Raw genomic sequence first — 20,002 nt, 5'->3', positions numbered from 1 at the left:
CACCCCCCCCCCCCCCCCCCCCTTTGGTTCGCATGGTCATATTTGAGTGAGAATATCTGTTGTAACAAGTTAGCATTAATAACATCTAAAACCCAAAAACAGTCTAAATCTGTTTGTATTGTGATTGAATGTTACAGGTATGGACGCTATCGACCTTCCTCTAATCTGCTATCCAGAAAGGTTGAGGGTTGGCAAAAGATGTGGTGGCACTATGCACAAGCATCTGTTCTGTCAGATGTTCGTAAGAAATTAAAAAGAACGTCATGGACATACTTTGGACAACGATTGTAAGTGTATTGGTCATCAAGATATGATCCATTTCAAGGCATTCTTGAATGTCATCGAGCATGAATTTACTTGTTGGTGTGTTTGATAATGCAATTTGCAATTTGAAGCTTCTAACATTTTTCATAACAAAATCTGAATTCCTTGCATTGTTTCCCAAATATGTATCCTGAATCCTTCACCCAAGGTTGCTTCCTTTTTTCTTACTACTTAAAGACATGAACATGTAAAAAAAGGTAGATTATGAGCAAGGGAGCTTGATATGTGCCACTCAAGCAGGGGAAGACAAGCAAAATTCCACAAGTAATAAGGTTACTAAGACACTAAACAAAACTCAAAGGTAAGTATGGGCTACTGATCATTGGCAGGGATGCCAATTCTATGGTCAAAATTTCCTATGGAAGCCCTTGGAAAGCTATTTTTAGGGATTTCAAGCCTTCTTCCTCATGTTAGATACAAGAGGAAGTGATAAAATGAAGGATAAGCTGTCCTTCAAGCCAAGCAAAGAAACATCTCTTTTTTTATTTTTTCATTATTTTCCAATAATTTTCTTTATTCAATGAATTTGTTTTGTTTTTGATATATATATATATATATATGTATTAAAAAAAACTTGTTCATTGTGCTTATTCAATGTTTGTTTGTTTTCATAATAAACTATGGTTGGTAGTTGTATTAAGAAATAGTGAGATATGCATGAAGGATAAGAATTACCTTAGAAAAAAGGGTACATGTACGAGCTCCAATAAAATCATTGGTGGTTAGTATCCAAATAGATATATGTGAACAAATATATATATATATATTTGGATCAGAAACAAACAATTCATTTGTTGAATTGTACTAGGATATACAAAAGATAGATGAGTTTTTCTTTGTCAAAAAACAAAGTTTGGCCTAAGAGAAGAGTGTGAGCTATAGGTAGTGGAGCATAAAAGGATTAGAAGTAATTTATATTGCTCGAACTCTTCAAGTTCACCAAATAGATATGTTTTGATATGACAAGTCATGGTTGTGGTTGTGAGGTGTTTGTTTGATACTCTGTTTTGCGTGAGGATGATTGTTTGATTTTGATTGATCTTTTTTATTTTTTTATTTTTAACTTCCTTAGTAGATAACTACATTTAGAATGTAAGGAAATTCTGGATTGCTCCAATCACTATCCTCAGACAAGTTAGGTGCATGCAATTCTTCCTAGGCATCTAGATTTATGCACAGAGGAAAACATAGGTATAAAAAACAACCTAGATCTAGAGAATAGTGCTTTACCTCAGATCAATTCTTGTCAGTGTAGAATGCACTAAATCCGTAGAAGATCTCATAAATTCAGAGTCTTCCACCCGATGGCTTTTTTCGGATTGTGACATGGGAGGGGTGGAAACCTCTGGGAGGGTTGGTGGCTGGGTTTCTCTCTCTAAGTGAGTGGAATGCAAGATTGGAGCCTTAACCCCTAAGGCAGGTATGTATAGGCTTCTAGTGGGCTTAAGTGATTTGAGCCCATCCTAGGCTTAGATCACTTAAACTAGCTTACATGGGTTGTAATTGATTAATTAACTCAATTAAAATTCAATTAATCAATTAGCTTAGTCTAGAGAGACCATTCACAAGCTCTTGTGCAACATTGCATATTTACCAAAATGTCCTTGAGCATACAAGTGAACAAAGAACATAACCAATCCTCATAAACTGTGTCACTATGGAAATTAAGCTTGAGTAGGGATCATTGGAACCCATAGGTAAATACTAATTCTCTTAGAATCCAATTCTGAAGTTGTCTTAACATCCCACTATAGATAGTCAACTGTAGTTCAGTATTTTATGTAATTAGAACAAGATAAAAGTGCTTGGGTCCATGTCCTATTATCTAGTGTATGGAAGCTCCTTATGAATTGGTGTTCGTAAACTAACAAGGTGAATGCTATCGATCTCTCAAGATTATTTCTACAATCCTTGAGTCTCTCAAGATTATTTTTATAATCCTTGAGCCTCCAATCCTCTTATTATGTGATCAATTGACATACTCTAGCTCATAAAGAGCTTGTGTTAAGTTCCAATTAAGGAACTATTATGACCATAGATTTTCTAAGCACACTTCCTTAGGATACATTGTCTCAATCTCCATGAGATATCATGATGCCTCAATTAAGAATCCCCGTTATCACCGAATTCCATTAATAGTGACCATGAATTAAGATTAAACTTACTTAGATTATCATTTCATTCAGTCTAATATTGGATTAAACAAAGTATAAGATAAAATATTATATTATCAATCATAGAGATAATAAGATGGAGGGTTATCAATCTAGTCTTGATGGAAGTAATGGCAATTTTAATTTCAATAATGACTATAATGATGATGCCTAAAGCTTCTCTAGAATGTTTAATCTCTTATTTTGTTTTTTATTTTTCTTTTTAGATGTTTGAAAAATTAGAATATACATTTAAATAGAATGAATATCTTTAAACAATATGATGTTTTTTATAATATGGGGTATGATATTTAACACTTTCAATAATTATTACTATTTTGTTAATTTTATAAGACATTGTGAGTGATGAAAAATAGTGTTGATTGTTGAAGACAACACTTATATTGGTTAAATATTAAATAGGTAAATATATGTATATTTTTTATCGTCTTACTATAGTTAGGCTATCGCCTTGTTTTTCGCCTTAGGCTAAAAGGAGTCTTATCGCCTTGATATCGCCTTTTCCTTTTGACAACACTGCTCGAGACGAGGTTGGGGTGGGTTTAGTGTTGCCTAGCCTTGTCCTATCCTACCCCAATTATATATAAAGCTAACTTTAAAAATTAATTTAATTTAATTTTTATTTTCTCATTTTTAATATATATATAAATAATAAAAAATTACCTTTCAATAAAATAAGTTATAAAATTTTATAATAATTATAAATAATTTAGAATTTTTTATTTTTTATTTTTTTAATTAAAAGGGATGGGATGGGTATGAGAGATTCAGATACTCACCCTATCTTGTTCTGTTAATTTTTTTAATGGGGGTGAGGATGAAAATTATCTTGAATAAATGGGGCAGGGTTGGGATGGGGGTGACTCGTACCAAACTCGCCTCATTGCCATCTCTAGTTAAAACCATTGCAAAATTTGAAATAAGTTTAGTATTCTCTTAAGGTTGGGAGACCATATAATATAATAACTTGGGTGAGGTCATGACTACCTGATAGCCTTATGTCATGACTCACCATAGGAACCTCAGGCTGATGACCAAGACCCGTTATCCTTCCAATTAGGAGGTAGTGCACTACAACTTGAATGAGATTGCCAAGTCCATGAGCCCACTGTGAACAAATCTACTTGTAAGGAGCCCATGACTTGGACTTTTCATACAACTTTTAATGCACCTAAATCATGTACAATGCAAAAAATGTCAAATTAGAATGCTCATAAGATATAATACACGAAATATGATAATACACATGCCATATGAGCCATAGAGATGTCTGCTAGAAGAGGAGGCAGATGTTGGTTTGCAGTGGACTCAAAGTCCTTTGAAATTTTTGTGGATGTGTCTGGGGAGAGACTTAAGGGAATCATTGTGGAAAGGAGCAGAGGTTTTACTTCGTGGATCAGGTTTGGGAACTTTAGTTTGTGTTGTTTGTTGGAAGGAGTGGAGGCTTGTTGTAGGGGTGAACTTGTTAAGAGATTTGTTAAAAGTTGGGAAGATGGAGGAAGGAAGTTTAAGTTGGAAAGTCGTGCAAATGAGGCAGGCGGGTTTTTATTGTGTTCAGTGGTTGACTCGGAATCAAAGAGGTATTGTTTAGTATTTCCAGAGGGGAAAGGTTTTCTGGGAGGTTGGGTCTTGTTGGCTGAAAAGCTTCGCTTTCTTGGAGTTTTGACTCGGGATGAGCCCAGGGGAGTTTTCGCTTTATATGGAACAGGGTGTAGAGATGGGGAATCTGAGGGGAAGGCCAAAAAATCCTATGTTGATGTGGTGAAAACAAGAGCGAAAAAATTAGGGGAAGCAGTGTGGTTACAGCTAGGGGAGAAAGATGTGCTAAGCGAAAGGGAGTTTTTGGACTGATGCCTGGTTAGAAGATGGGGACAGTCTCCCGTGTCGGCCCCATATATTTCCGCTCTTGGCAGCTGGGGAAGATCCCTTTGGAATGTTAAAGGAGGGGTGAAGTTTGCGAGGTTGGGGGGCCCTTTCATTCTAATCGAATTTGAGAATAAAGAAGAGGCAGGCAAGGTGCTTTTAAGAGGACATCGATGGTTTAAGGAATCATTTTTGCACTTGGATAGGTGGGACCCAAAGGTGGGGTGTTCTCAAAATGGCGAGCGGGTCAAGGATGTTTGGGTGAGAGTAGTGGGCTTGCCGCTACATTTTTGGAGTCGGGAAGTATTTAGAAAAATTGGGGATTGTTGCGGGGGGTTTGTCGCAGTGGATGAAGACACTGCTGCCTTTAAGGAACTCCAATGGGCCAGATTATTAGTGAGATCTGAAGGTTTAGAGTGGTCGAGCTCCTTGCAAGTGGCAATTGGGTCTTCTTGTTATGCCATCCAGCTATGGTGGGAGGTGAAACCAGGGGTGTAGGAAGTGGTTCCGGTGATTAGAAATGAGACGGGTAAGGAGCGGGAGGTTAAGGATGATGGAGAAGGAGATTCACGCGTTGATTTCAAAATGGAGAAGGTACAGACGCATGAGCTGCCTGCAAAAGTGGCCATGCCGTGCTAAGTTGGTGAAGGGGGCTGCAGAAAAGATATGAAGGCTGAACTCTTTGAACTTGTGTTGGTAAGAGGAGAAAAGTTTGATGTGACTAGAGCAAGCCAGCAAACTATTAGGGAGAAGACTACACATTTCGGGCCTGTGAACCAAGTATCGTTGGGCCGGGTAAGGGAGTTGGCTTCGGGGAGAAGGCCCGCTGAGGAGGGCCAAGTGAGTGAAGCTTTTAAAGAATTGGTGGAAGTGGGCAGCCCCATGACGGTGCCTTTTAAAGGCCCTGTGGTGGAGGGACGACCCACTATTGAGAAATTAAATGGAATTAGGGCTTGCGACGGGGGTCTTCGTGATTGTCTAGAACAAAAGGGGGAAATGTTTGGTTCTGAGTTGGGGTCGTCTTCACAGGCTTTAAATCTTACAGTTATCACTGACGAAGCTTTGATGGAGGAGGCTTCCAGGTACACAGATCACTTTTCTTGCCCTTTGTTTTCTTTAGGGAAGCGGGATATCTCTCTATCTTCTACTCCTTTTGGGCGGGATGGGGTAAGCGATGCCATTGCTAGGGTTTTTGATCGGGGCATTGGTTCAAAGGCAGTTGGGGGAGCTGTTTTGGGCCCTTTAAGGATAATTTTGGCGGATGGGAGGGAGGCCGAGGTCGCTGATTTGGGCGGGTAGGGAGTTTAAGGCTTTCGAGGGGGTTTCGGAAAGGGCTTCCTAAGAGGATGTGGAGGAGAGGGACGAAGAGGGGGAACCGTGTTGGCATTCCAGTAGCTTAGCTAAGTTTAGCCGCTCTCTTGGAATGCCGACAAAGGGTTTCAAAGGGGAAATTTTGTTTTTACTCAAAAGAATGAAAGAGAGGAAACTTCAGAAAGGAAAGTTGAATGGTAGAAAAAGGAAAAAATTGGAGTTGTCAAAATTCGAGAGAGAATTGAGAAAATTGGAATGGATAGTGAACTATCTTGGAGGAGGAGAAGAAAAGAGGGGGGGGGGGGGGGGGGGGGGGAGTATGAGCAGGTCTAAATGAAGCTCCAACTACTTTCCTGGAATGTAAGAGGGGCCAATAATTGCGATAAGAGGAAAGTGATCAAAGCTTTGATAAAGAAGAATAAGGTGGATTTGGTTTGCTTATAGGAAACCAAGATCTAGGAAATGTCAAGGGGTATTATCCGTAGTTTAGGAGTGGGAAGATTTCTTGAATGGGGAGCTGTGGATTCAAGGGGAGCTGCTGATGGTATAGTGGTGTTTTGGGATAACAGGGTGTTGGATTTGGTTGACTTTCAAAAAGGATTGTTCTCAATTTCTTGCATTTTTAAGAATTGTGAGGACGGTTTCATGTGGACTTTTACAGGGGTTTATGGCCTAACCATGAGGAGAGATAGGGAGAGTTTTTGGGCCATAAAGGGGCTTTGGAATGGGCCGTGGTGTGTTGCTGGGGATTTTAATGCCATATTAAGTCCGGAAGAGCGCAATAGAGGAGGGAGCCTGAATTCAAACATGAGAAGGTTCTCAGAAGTTATAGAAGATTTAGAGTTAAAGGATTTGCCTTTGGTTGGGGGTCCTTTTACTTGGAATGGAGGGGTGAATAGCCAGTCTTTTTCAAGGCCGGATCGTTTCTTGGTTAATGAGGGGTGGGATTGCCATTTTGGTGATGCGAGGCAGTGTGTCCTACTAAGATCTGTGTTCGATCATTTTCTGCTTCTTTTGGACGGAGGGGGTCATAGAAGAGGCCCCTCCCCTTTTAGATTTGAGAATATGTGGCTAAAAGTAGAGGGTTTTAAGGACCTCTTGAAGTCTTGGTGGGAGGGAGATAGCTTCAGTGGCTCCTCAAGTTTTATCTTGGCAGAAAAACTAAAGATTCTGAAGGCTAAGTTGAAGGAGTGGAACAAAGACATCTTTGGTAGGGTTGAATATAAGAAGGACTTGGCTTTGGAGCAGGTGGAGTTTTGGGATGCTAAGGAGAAGATTAGTAGACTGTCTTTAGAATAGCTGGAAGCTAGAAAAGAAGCGAGGGAAGAATATAAAAAATGGGTTTTACTTGAAGAGATTAAGTGGAGGCAAAAATCTAGGGAAGTGTGGCTAAAAGAGGGTGATAGAAATACAGGTTTTTTCCACAAGATGACCAATGCTCATAGGAGGAGGAACAATGTGGACAGAATTAGGATTAATGGTGTTTGACTTATGAAGGAGAATGGAATTAAGGAAGGGATTTCTGCAAATTGGATATAGAGAAGGCGTATGTCAATGTGGACTGGACTTTCATTCTCACAATTATGCAAAAAATGGGTTTTGGGGAGAAATGGATCAGGTGGATTAAGTGGTGCATATCCACTGCAAGTTTCTCTGTGTTGGTGAATGGAACCCCTGCGGGCTTCTTCCAAAGCTCAAGGGGTTTGAGGCAGGGTGATCCTCTTTCTCCTTATCTCTTTGTGATTGCTATGGAGGTCTTTAGTGCTCTTCTTAAAAGGGTTGTGGAGGGAGGTTTTATATCGGGTTGTAGGGTGAAGGGTAGGAGTGAAGAAGGGGTTCTAATTTCCCATTTGTTGTTTGCTGATGATACTTTGGTGTTCTGCAAAGCTTCTCAAGACCATTTGACTTATCTCAGTTGGTTACTTATGTGGTTTGAGGCCATGTCGGGATTGAGAATAAACTTGGAAAAAAGTGAACTCATTCCTGTAGGGAGGGTAGAGAACATTGATGATCTTGCTTGGGACTTTGGTTGTAGAGTGGGTAGTCTTCCGTCCACTTATTTGGGCATGCCCTTGGGTGCTCCGTTGAAGTCAGTAACAGAATGGGATGGAGTGGAAGAGCGTTTCCGAAGAAGGTTAGCCATATGGAAGAGACAATATTTATCCAAGGGAGGGAGGGTGACTCTAATTCGAAGCACGTTATCGAATTTACCTATCTATCTTATGTCACTGTTGTGCTTACCAAGCTCAGTCATACGGAGATGAGAGAAAATCCAAAGGGACTTCCTTTGGGGTGGTGGCAATTTGGAGTGAAAGTCTGATTTAGTAAGATGAGAGTTGGTGTGCTTAAGTAAGAAGAAAGGGGGTTTGAAGATCAAATGCCTTTCCATTCTCAACAAGGCTCTTCTTGCTAAATGGAATTGACGTTTCGCAAATGAGAGAGAGGCTTTGTGGAATCAAGTGATTAGGCGATAGGATGGTTTTCATTGTTGGTAATAGGAGGAGGGTGAGATTTTAGAGGGATAGAGGGTGCGGGGATTCCCCTTTGTGTGTGTCTTTCCCTTGGCTGAGGGGAGTTGGGGGGGTTGGAACCCCTGTTTTTCAAGAGCCTTCAATGATTGGGAGGTAGAGGAGGCGGAAAGATTTTTGGAGCGGCTGCATGGTGAGAGAGTATTTGAGGATGTGGAGGATATGGTGTCCTGGATTGAAACAAAGAGTGGAAAATTCTTGGTGAAGTCTCTCTACTTTGCTCTTGAAGCGGGCTGTCCGTCTCTGTTTCCTTCTAGCTATATTTGGAATGTGAATGTGCAGCCCAAGATTAGTTTCTTTGCATGGGAGGCTACGTGGGGCAAAACCTTAACCTTGGATATGGTCCAGAAAAGAGGACGGGCATTGACAAATAGATGCTTTATGTGTCTTGAGAAAGAGGAGACCATAGACCATCTTCTCCTACATTGTTAAAAAACAAGGGTTTTATGGGATTTACTATTTACTTTATTTGAGGTGTCTTGGGTATTGTCTTTTTCAGTTAGAGAGACTCTTCTAAGCCGGCGTGGTTCTTTCGTGGGCAAAAAACGTAAGAAGGTGTGGAGAGCTGCTCCTCTTCACATTTTTTGGACGGTTTGGAAGGCGAGAAATAGATTGACATTCAAGGATGATATGTTGTCAATACAGAGACTGAAATACTCTTTTATTCTTTCTTTTTGGTCTGAGGCTAAGTTGTTCATAGTTGATTGCTCTCTAATTATAGCTAATTTTATCGATTGGTTGGGCTCTAAGTAGGGTTGTTTTTTTAGCCTTCTTTTGTTCTTTTAGGCCTTCTTGGAGGTGGGTGTATAGGTATTGTATACCTTGAGTCGCCTTTTTGGCGTCTCTTTTATATATGAAATTTTCTTTACCTATATATATATATATAAAAAAAAAACACGAAATATGATAGATGGAAATGAGAAACTAAAATCTTAAAAAATTACATTATGTCATACTTTTAAAGGCTCTACTTAATCAAAGAAAAGAGATTTTTTTTGAAAGTAAAATTTAGAAGAATATTTAGGGAGATGAGACAAAAGTAAGAATGAAGAACATCACACCATATTGATAACTCCTAATTATTACTATAGTTAAAAGTTACTAGACAATATGAACGCACCAAATAGATGTGTCATTGATGCTGCTAGTTGATGTGGATCCTCTTCTGTCTTTAGATTAAGTTTCTCAATAATTTCCTTTGAAGCTAAGTAGGAACTACTACCTCTATCTACAATCATAGTGCATAATCTCCTTTGACGAGGAACATGAATTTGAAAGATGCTAGCACGCTGCCAATTCTCCTCTTCGTTTGCCATTGGTATGTTCACCAATAGTTGTGGGAAAAAAATTATATCCTTCAATCTTGGTTATTTAAGTTGTTCCACTCAAGTAAATATCTTCAAGCTAAGAACTTTTGCTTTGATACTAAAAAGTGATGTAGGACAACCCTCAACGGATGTCTACAATCAAGTTGTTGGGCTATGATTTTTATCTTTTATTTGATGTTCAATTGGTTGGATATAGTATGAGATAATAAATTATCCTATTTCATGTTTGATTGGTGATGGATGTAATAAATTATCCTATTAGTTATATCCCATGGATAATAAATTTATTCTTCTCACCATTGTCTTCATATTTTTTTAAAATTTTTTACATCACTCATTTTGTAAAACAACAAATTTTGGTTAAAAAAGTTAAATTTATAGTAAAAAAAAGAACAAAAAATTTATAAAATATATCATAAAAAATTATACAAAAATCTTTGTTTTCCCTTGTATTTGTGTTTTTATTCAATATTATATAGTAATTGTTTAATACTTATAGCTTGATAATCATTCTTGTTTTGATTTATGAAATAAATTTTTTTTATTAATTACAGGAGTTGTCGTCGAAAGTATGTGAACTTATATAAGACTAAGTTGGATTTTCTTCGTCAAGAAAAGGTGATTTTTTCTTCATAGCTGCACAAACACATGCATACACACACATGCAAACAATCAAATTTATTTGTTGGATCTTGTGAATACACAAATGCATGCAGACTTCACATTTATTTACCATATCTTTTTTTTATTTTTTTTATAGGACATTTATTTACCATATCTTAGGTACAACATTAGACATCACTTGAAAATTCGTTTGCAAATAATAAGAATAAAAGTTTTTTTTTTTATAGGTAAATGCAAATTGTATTAATATTTAAAAAGTATACACGACGTATACAAAGCAAACAAAAAGAAAGAGTGAATACACAAAAACTAGCAATTGCCCCTACGAACAACCTAGCCAATTCACAAAGTCTAACGACATAAACCCATCCCTAGTATACAATCCGACCCAATCCCAAAAATTATACAAAAAAGAATTTTTAATTGCTTGGTCTAAACTTTTGCAATTCTCAAAGACTATCCTATTTTCCTCCCTCCAAATGGACCAAAAAAGGCATAAAGGACTAACTTTCCAAGCCTTTTTCTTGTTTTTTGCCAACACAAGAGCTGCCCCAACTCTAGGGCAACCCTCTCATTGAAGAATGCATCACCTACTGTACATCAAAAAGAGCAAAAATCAACTGTCGCAAAATGCAAACTTTCAAATAATGAAGGAGAATGTGATCACTTGTTTCTTCTATGCTTTGCACATATAGCATCTATTAGGCATCTTCCAACCCCTCTTTTTGAGCTAATCTGGAGTCAAAATCTTGGCCCAAGTTGCTTCCCAAGAAAAAAAGCCATCTCTTACAGGAGCCCAAGAATTCCAAACTATACCATGAGGGAATTGAAGAAACCTTAATTCAATGGTTTTGTCGCTCGTAACATTAAAACCATGTACAAACATGGCCTAAACTAATATGGTAGGAAGAGACTATCATCAATATTTAGAGAGAAAGAAAGTAGATCCCTCCGCCATAAAGCTTTGGAACTTTGTAACAAAATTGGCAACCAACCATTAAATAGGACCGATACTTTGATTTTAGAAATGAGAATTTAATCCACTTGATTTCTTTTTGCGTAGAGGCCGTCTTTCCAAAGAGAAAAACAAGAAAATATAGTGTGGATGTTTGGATGCACTTCATGTTTTATGTTTTTAAAAACAAAAGATAGTAGTAACCTATATGAAATGCAAGAATTATTACAGGCTTACATTGTAATGGTTTTTAAAAATTTATTAAAAAAATGTGAGGTGTTAAAATTTTTTTTAGTACATCTAATTATAATTCTTTGAAAATATTTTTAAGGGCATAAGGTAAGACTATATATTTTTTGGATCGGAAACAAAAGATGTATTTATTAAGGTTAAAAAGCACATGAGAAGGATGAGGAGTCCTCCTCATAATTACAAAAATGTGATCAAAGTATGATTCAACTCCTCCACCGTACAAGTAGCTTATACAGAAGGTTTAGACTATAACACAATATACAACAATGTCTTCTATTCAAGTCTTGACTAAGCTTCTCTTAATAATATCTAAACCCTTTAGATTTACAGATTGAATGCGAATTGAGTTGAATAACATTGAGAGGAATACCTTTAAAAGCCTCGGTGCATGCAGATGAGAAAGAGGAATAAAAGTGAAGTAAATCCCATAACCTCTCTGATCTACTTCACTTATCCTAACAAATACTAGCATTTCTCTCTTATAAAACAATCCAAAGCAACGTGAGACAAGTGATTTACCAAAGGGTCTTGCTTCTAATGGATCTTCCCAAATCCCTATAGGAAATGATCATCTTATCACATATACTCTTGGTTGGGATCAATCAATCTTGTCTTGTCTGAATAGATAGTGTCTAATGCTTTAAAGTTATCGGACAATGTAAAAAGAGATGGTTAATCAACTCTTCGCTCCCCTTACATTAAACACAAGAGTTAGGACTAAGGGATTAAAATGTCTTTTCAACTGTAGCATGTCATTGGTATTTACCCTTTTGTGTGCCACTAACCAAGAAAAGGCCTTGATCATAGATCGGATTTTAGATTTCACTATGAATTTGGCTAGGGAGAAAGGTATTATATTTGATGTACAAAACAATGCCATGGAGAATGATTTGATTGAGAATAATTCTGAAGAGTTCAATGACCATGCTCTCGCATTTGGGGTAGATGGAGACAAGTGCACATGAGTGAGGGATGACATGAGTCTTTCGAGGTTACACGAAAATTAAGATTCAAAGAAAAAGAAGAGGAGTGGCCTAGAAAAGCTAAAATGGTGAGATTTTTAATTGTAACAACTTTTTAAAAACATGAAAACTATGAACACAAATAATGCTCCTCCCACCACAAATCCTCTCAAAAACAAATTCTCACCTCATCATCCACCACAAAGCAAGTTTGACTAGAAAAAACCTAGAACACCTAGGCAATGGTTTTCTTGGATATTGATGTGACCATTTGGCTAGAATGTTGTGTCCTATATATCAAGATGTGTCCCATAAATGCTCATTATAGCTTGATGTCAAGGGGAAAAACTCTCCTTAGGGAACCTCCAAAGCCATTTACCTAATAGAGCATGATTCATTAGATAGATTAACCCGAATACTAAACCTCTTGATTGCTTAGGCATACACACTAGGTTCAATAAGGTTATTTTTTTTGCTTTCTCAACTCTTAGCTAGAAAAAATTCTTTGCAATTTTCAAATCTTAGACACCACTGACATTGGAATCTTGAAAATAGATACGAAATGGTTAGGGATGTGGGACAAACATGGTCGAATTAGAATTATTTTAATCCCTAGAGACAAAGGAACCCTTTTCCATTCATCTAGTCTCCTTGAAACCTTGTCAATTATTGAATCTCAAAATGCACTTGCTTTTAGATTGCCCCTTAATGGAAGACCCAAGTAAGTTAAAGGATAACCTAAGACTTTGCATTCAAGCATCAAATCCAACATAATGATCAAATCTTGACTTGTATTGATACTAGATCGAGTGCTCTTGTTTGAATTGATCTTTAGCCTTGATATGTTCGCAAAAAAAAAAAACAATAGGATTAGTTTAAGAATTTGTAGATCTTCCATGGAGGCTCTAGAGAAAGGAAAGACCTAAGAAGGATGAGACATCCTTCCACAATGTACAAACTTAGATCAAGACAAGGGAATGAACTTCTTTCCAAGGAACCATACAACTAAACAAAAAAGGGAAGTTACAAAAAGTGATGTAACATTTGAACAACCATTAAGTAGGCTCAAGGAGGCATATAATCTCTAACAAAAGATACCGATTGCTTTGCTACTCCTTTAGTTAACTCATTTGCCACTTGATTAGCTAAATGAGGAACCCATTGAATAGATCATTCCAACTTTGTAAAGATATCGGATATTTGGTGCAACCACTTATGAAGTCTCATGAACCTCTTTCCTTTGTGGACACTCTATGAGAACAACAAAAAAATCCCCTCCACCACAAAGTTAGAGAAGCACAAATCTTTTGTTGGAACAATACCCTCCAATAGCACTGCAATCTTAGCCTCAATAGTGAAATTATGACTTGCAGGTTTAGAATATTCCTTGATTACTAAACCTTGGTGATCTCTTATTACTCCAATCCAAAGTTGCCCCAGAGTGCCCAAAGAACATCCATCAAAGTTCCACTTAACAACTCCTTCACTTGCTGTTATATACCTTGTGAGGTCTTCCTGTTCAACCTCCTTGACTTGTATACAAGATGTCAATTTAGTAATATAAGGCTCAAGGGGGTGCCTCTGAAGGCCTTGCTAAGTAGAGACCCGAAGAGAGGATGAAAAGTAAAATAAGTCCCAAACCACATTTGTTGTCCTTCTAACATCCTAAAAAATCCTCGCATTTCATTCTTGCCATATTGACCAAATTATATTAAGGTTTGTAATACCCTATAGAACCTTTCCTTTTGCACAATTCCCAAAACCTTCAAAGGAAGTAGTTATTATCTCTACCATCAAACATGGTGGTAGCCAATTTATTCCCGTAAGGGTGAATAGTCTATTCCATAAGCCCAAAACTACTAAGCAATGAAGAAAAGATGATCAATTGATTCATTGCTCTTTTTGCATGTGAGGTACTACTTTGGATTAAGCGATTTGAGAGGCCTCTTCTTCTAGAGCACATAATTGGTATTAACCCTCTTACTAGCTAAAAGCCATTTGAAAACCTTTACTTTAGAGGGGGAACTTTAGACTTCCAAATTAAATTAAGTGGATTGAAAGGAACAAGTGAGGATGAATGTGAAAGGGCTCTAAAGGACCTAATTGATAACTGTTAAGAGAGAGAGAGAAGAAAACCTTGATTCTCATTCATCTTGTATCTACTTACAATTGAGAAAATATATATATAGAAGGCTAGGAGTCCTAACTACCATACATGTGACCTATATTAAAAAGGAAAGATTGTACACTATAAATTCATTATATTCAACACTCCCCCTCAAGCTGGAGCATATACGTCATATGCACCAAGTTTGTTACAAATGTATTTAATCTTAGGACCTCTGAGAGATTTAGTGAAGATGTCTGCTAGTTGATCATTTGAATTAACAAAACTTGTAGCAACACATCCTGATGCAATCTTCTCTCTAATGAAGTGACAGTCAACTTCAATATGTTTGGTCCTTTCATGAAAGACCGGATTGGATGCAATATGTAATGCGGCCTGGTTATCACAGATGAGTTTCATCTGTTCATCCTTTCCAAATCTCAACTCTCGAAGAAGATGTCTCAACCATATGAGTTCACATGTTGCCAAAGCCATAGCTCGATACTCAGCTTCAGCACTAGATCTGGCCACTACATCTTGTTTCTTACTCTTCCAAGATATTAGATTACCTCCAATAAAAACATAGTACCTCGAAGTGGAACGTCTATCTGTGGGTGAGCCAGCCCAATCTGCATCTGTGTAACCAACAACCTGAGTATGACCTCTGTTCTCGTACAACACATCTTGGCCTGGTGTACTTTTGATATATCGAAGAATGCGGATTACGGCATTCCAATGGCTATCACATGGTGACTGTAGGAATTGACTAACAACACTCACAGGAAAAGAAATGTCTGGACGAGTAATGGTGAGATACTTCAATTTACCTACGAGTCATCGATATCTCCCAGGGTCTCCTAAAGGCTCCCCCTGTCCTGGTACAAGTTTGACATTCGGATCCATAGGTGTGTCTATCGGTTTACAGTCTAACATACCAGTTTCTTCCAGGATGTCTAAAGCATACTTCCTTTGGGAAAGGACCACACCGGAACTGGATTGAGCTATCTCAATTCCCAAGAAATACTTGAGTTTCCCAAGTCTTTGGTTTGAAAGTGGGTAAAAAGATGTTGCTTTAGTTTTTGAATACCATCCTGATCACTGCCTGTAATGACGATGTCGTCCACATAAACAACCAGATAAATACACTGCCCCAAGGAGTTATGATGATAGAAAACTGAATGGTCTGCTGTACTGCGAAGCATGCCAAACTCTTGAACAATAGAACTAAAACAGCCAAACCATGCTCGAGGAGATTGTTTCAAGCCATATAGAGAACGTCGTAACCTGCACACTAAACTAGACTCCCCCTGAGCAACAAAACCAGGAGGTTGCTCCATATAAACTTCCTCAGCAAGATCACCATGAAGGAAGACATTTTTAATATCCAACTGATAAAGAGGCCAAGAACACATAGTAGCCATGGAGAGAAGCAAGCGGACAGAAGCAATCTTGGCAACAGGGGAGAATGTGTCACCATAATCAGAACCATAAACCTGAGTATAACCTTTAGCAACCAAGCGGGCCTTAAGGCGATCAACCTGACCATCAGGACCAACCTTAACTGCATAGACCCAACGACAACCAACTGTAGATTTACCAGATGGTAAAACAACAAGATCCCAAGTGCCATTAGAGTGCAGAGCATCCATTTCATCCACCATTGCCTGTCGCCAGCCTGGATGGGAAAGAGCTTCATGGGTGTTCTTTGGAAGAGAAACAGAGGATATAGCAGAAACAAAAGCAGAATAGGGTGAAGATGAAGATAATCGATGATAACTCAAAAAATTGTAAATAGGATGAGGATTACGAGTAGAACGAGTACCTTTCCGAATAGCAATGGGTAAATCATTAGGAGAAGGCAGAGTCGGGGCAGGAGAAGCCGAAGGGATAGGAAGTGAGTCAGCAGGTGCCTCAGCAAAAGGGAGAGGAGCAGCGACACGAGGGCGACGATGATAAACCTAAAGTGGTCGAGGTGGCACAACATCAGATGGGGAGACAATGGGAAGGGGCAAGACTTCAAAAACAGGAAGAGACTCAGAAGTGGTGGAAAAGAATGGTGAGTCCACAAAGAAAGTGACATCAGCGGAGATAAAGTATCGATGAGTCTCAAGGGAATAACAGCGATAACCCTTCTGAAGTCTGGAATATCCCAAGAAGAGACACTTCATGGCTTTGGCGGAAAGCTTGTCCTGTCTAGGAGTGAGAATATGAACAAAACAAGTACAACCAAAGACACGAGGAGGAAGGAAATAAAGTGGTTGGTCAGGGAAGAGAAGGAAATGAGGAATCTGATCATGTAAAACAGAGGAGGGCATACGATTAATCAAATAACAAGCGGTAAGAACAGCGTCCCCCCAAAAACGAAAAGGAACATTACTATGGAGGAGGATAGTACGAGCTGTCTCAACAAGATGTCGATTCTTGCGTTCAGCTACCCCATTTTGTTGAGGAGTATGACCACAAGAAGGCTGATGAAGAATCCCATTATGAGACATAAATGAAGTAAATGGGGCTGAAAAATATTCCCTGGCATTATCACTGCGTAACACACGAATAGAAATATTGAACTGAGTCTGGATTTCAGCATAAAATTTCTGGAAAATAGAGAATAACTCAGCTCGATTTTTCATTAAAAATAACCAAGTACATCGAGAATAGTCATCAATGAAAGTGACAAAATACTGAAATCCTAAAGTAGACGCAATCGGACAAGGACCCCAAACATCAGTGTGGACAAGCTCAAAAGGAGACTTTGCCCGATTATTCAAACGCTTTGGGAACGAGACACGAGTATGTTTCCCAAGCTGACATGACTCACACGAAAGCGACGACAAAGTGGAAAAACGAGGGACCATCTTCTGGAACTTGGAGAGACTAGGGTGGCCCAAACGACTGTGAATGAGGAGAGGAGCATCAGTGGAAATGCAAACTGTAGGAGATGAATCCGAGGTGAGGTGATAGAGGCCTTGTGACTCACGTCCTATGCCAATCGTCTTCCCCGTACTCCGGTCCTGCAAGGTCACAAATTTATCAGAAAAGGTAATAGAGCAATTAAGAGTACGAGTGATTTTGCTGATGGAAATAAGATTAAAAGGACATTTAGGAGTATAAAGGATAGAAGTGAGAGGTAGAGAAGGCAGAGGAAGGGCCAAACCAATACCTTTAGCTACAGTTTGAGAACCATTAGTTAAGGTAACAATAGGTAAATCAGAGGTAGTAGTAATAGAGGAGAAAAGATCCTTATTACTAGATAGGTGATCAGAAGCTCCAGAATCTAGAATCCAGGGTCCAAGAGAAGATGTGTGGGTAAGGCAGGCAGAAGCATTACCAGGCTGGGCAACAGAGGCAACAGAAGCCTGAGATGCGGAGGAGCTCGGAGGCTGAGGCAGCTGAGAATCAGAGGACTGGGCCACATGGGCAGTGCGAGGAGGCCGTCCATGTAATTGATAGCAACGATCGCGAGTGTGGCCAAGTTTATTGCAATAGGTGCATTGAGGACATTGGCCTCTACCTCGGTTACCACTGCGTCCTCCTTGAGAGGTAGTGTGAGAAACTAACACAGAAGAATTTGAAATGCTATCAGATGGCAAAGTCTGAGTGGACGAGATACGAAGGAGGCGAGCAAACACATCATCCAAGGACGGAACTGATGAACTACCAAGAATGTGATCGCGGACAGGCTCAAGATCCGGACGGAGGCCAATAAGAGTAAGGACCATGAAGAACTTATCAAGCTGTGTTTGTTGAGCCCCAACATCAGGAGTAAGAGGCATCACAGTCAAGAACTCCTTCTTAAGAGAGGCAATCTGACCAATATAAGTAGATGGATTCAAGTCCTGTTGGCTGATATGGACAATAGCAAAAGCCACCTTATAAAGACGCTGGATATCATTCGTGTATAATCCTTTAGCCTGAGTCCAAAATTTAAAACAAGTTTTATAGGCCCGAAGATGAAGAAGGATCTTGGGATCAACTGATTGCCATAATACACTACATAATTGGACATCTATCTTTCTCCACTGTATGCGCTCAACCTTAGGGATATCTGCCTCCTGTGTAACCAAGTGATCCTCATATCCTTGTCCCATAAACCAAAGTTCAACAGACGTCGCTAGAAAAGTTCGCCGGAAAAGTCGCCGGCGGTGAATGTTTTCTGACGACGATTCGACCGACCGGAAAGCTTTGGGGTCTGGGGAAGGTGACCGGAATGAAACACGGTCACATGAAGGTTTCCCGGAATTGATGACACGGGAAAATTGGAAAGAATTAGGTTTTCTCCCTTGGCTCTGATACCATGTTAAGAGAGAGAGAGAAGAAAACCTTGATTCTCATTCATCTTGTATCTACTTACAATTGAGAAAATATATATATAGAAGGCTAGGAGTCTTAACTACCATACATGTGACCTATATTAAAAAGGAAAGATTGTACACTATAAATTCATTATATTCAACAATAACAAACATGATGAGGTCAAAGACCAAGCCCTAATGTCAGGATAGGAAGGTGATAGATACACATGGGCTACAAAAGAGATCAATTGGGCTAATTCATCAGATTCTTGATTCCTATGATTTTGTTGAAAGATAAAATTCTAGGTTGGGGTACGGAATGAGGGTGCAAAAAAAGTTGAAATAAAGGAATTTCTCGACCTCACCACCTTGAAAAGATTTAGGTATTGACCATATAAAGGTAAATCACCATAAGGTATCTACCCAAAAAACAGATCTTTATCACTCATAGAGAATTGTGTGAAATGAGAGAAATCATATAAGGTTTTGGCAATAGCCTTCCCAGGACAAGGGTGTTACCACCTAAACACAATATTGACATCCAAACCATTAGAATGTGGTCCATAGATATTCAAAGTAACGTTGTGCAATAACACATTGTTCTCCCTAGGAAACCCCACAACCACTTTCTTAAGAGGGTTTTATCTCTCAAAGAAATCCTACCTACACCTAAACCCCCATCTTTCTTAGGTTTACACACCAGGTGCCATCCAACATGGTGATCTTTCTTACCTTCCCCCACCTTCGACCAAAGAAAATCTCTATGTGATTGCTCAATCCTATAAGCTACCTTAATTGGAACTTTGAATATTGAAAGGTAAAGTCTTTAATGCATAGACTTTTTTTTTATTATTCTTTTAACTTTGTGAAAAAAGAAGGGAAATAAATAGGCTCTTGCTCTAACTGATCAGCAAGGACTTCTCCTAAAAACTAGGGATATAGATAACTCTAAAGAATAATCCAAAACAACAAAATAAAAGAGTCCTAATCCTAACTGCAAGCTGACCTTATTTATTTTGAATGCCTAATGGATAAAGTACTAACTAATAGATAAGATAAAAACTCATAATTATCTAACTAATAGATAAGATAAAAAAACTCATAATTATCTACACTCCCCCTCAAGCTGGGCAGAAAATATTCAGCATGCCCAACTTGCCAACCATAAACTCGAAGCTGCTTCTAGATAGGCCTTTTGTTAAAACATCTGCAACTTGCTTTTTTGTAGGCACATAAGTAATGTCTAAGACTCTACTCTCGATCTTCTCCTTAATAAAATGTC

The 20,002-nt window shown here is 38.6% G+C and overlaps 1 protein-coding gene across 2 annotated transcripts in view; it reads left to right on the top strand.

Moving 5' to 3' along the window:
• LOC117932118 overlaps positions 1-20,002 on the top strand; it is a 126,395-nt gene that overhangs the window by 34,050 nt on the left and 72,343 nt on the right. For both annotated transcript variants that reach the window (XM_034853171.1, XM_034853170.1), the window contains 2 exons: positions 138-287; positions 10,083-10,146. In XM_034853171.1, the coding sequence (XP_034709062.1) occupies positions 138-287; positions 10,083-10,146 (214 nt within the window). The remainder of the gene's footprint in view (positions 1-137; positions 288-10,082; positions 10,147-20,002) is intronic.

This window comes from Vitis riparia, chromosome 15, assembly GCF_004353265.1.
Source record: "Vitis riparia cultivar Riparia Gloire de Montpellier isolate 1030 chromosome 15, EGFV_Vit.rip_1.0, whole genome shotgun sequence".
NCBI lineage: Eukaryota > Viridiplantae > Streptophyta > Magnoliopsida > Vitales > Vitaceae > Vitis > Vitis riparia.
This window is presented reverse-complemented; position numbering and strand designations above follow the sequence as displayed.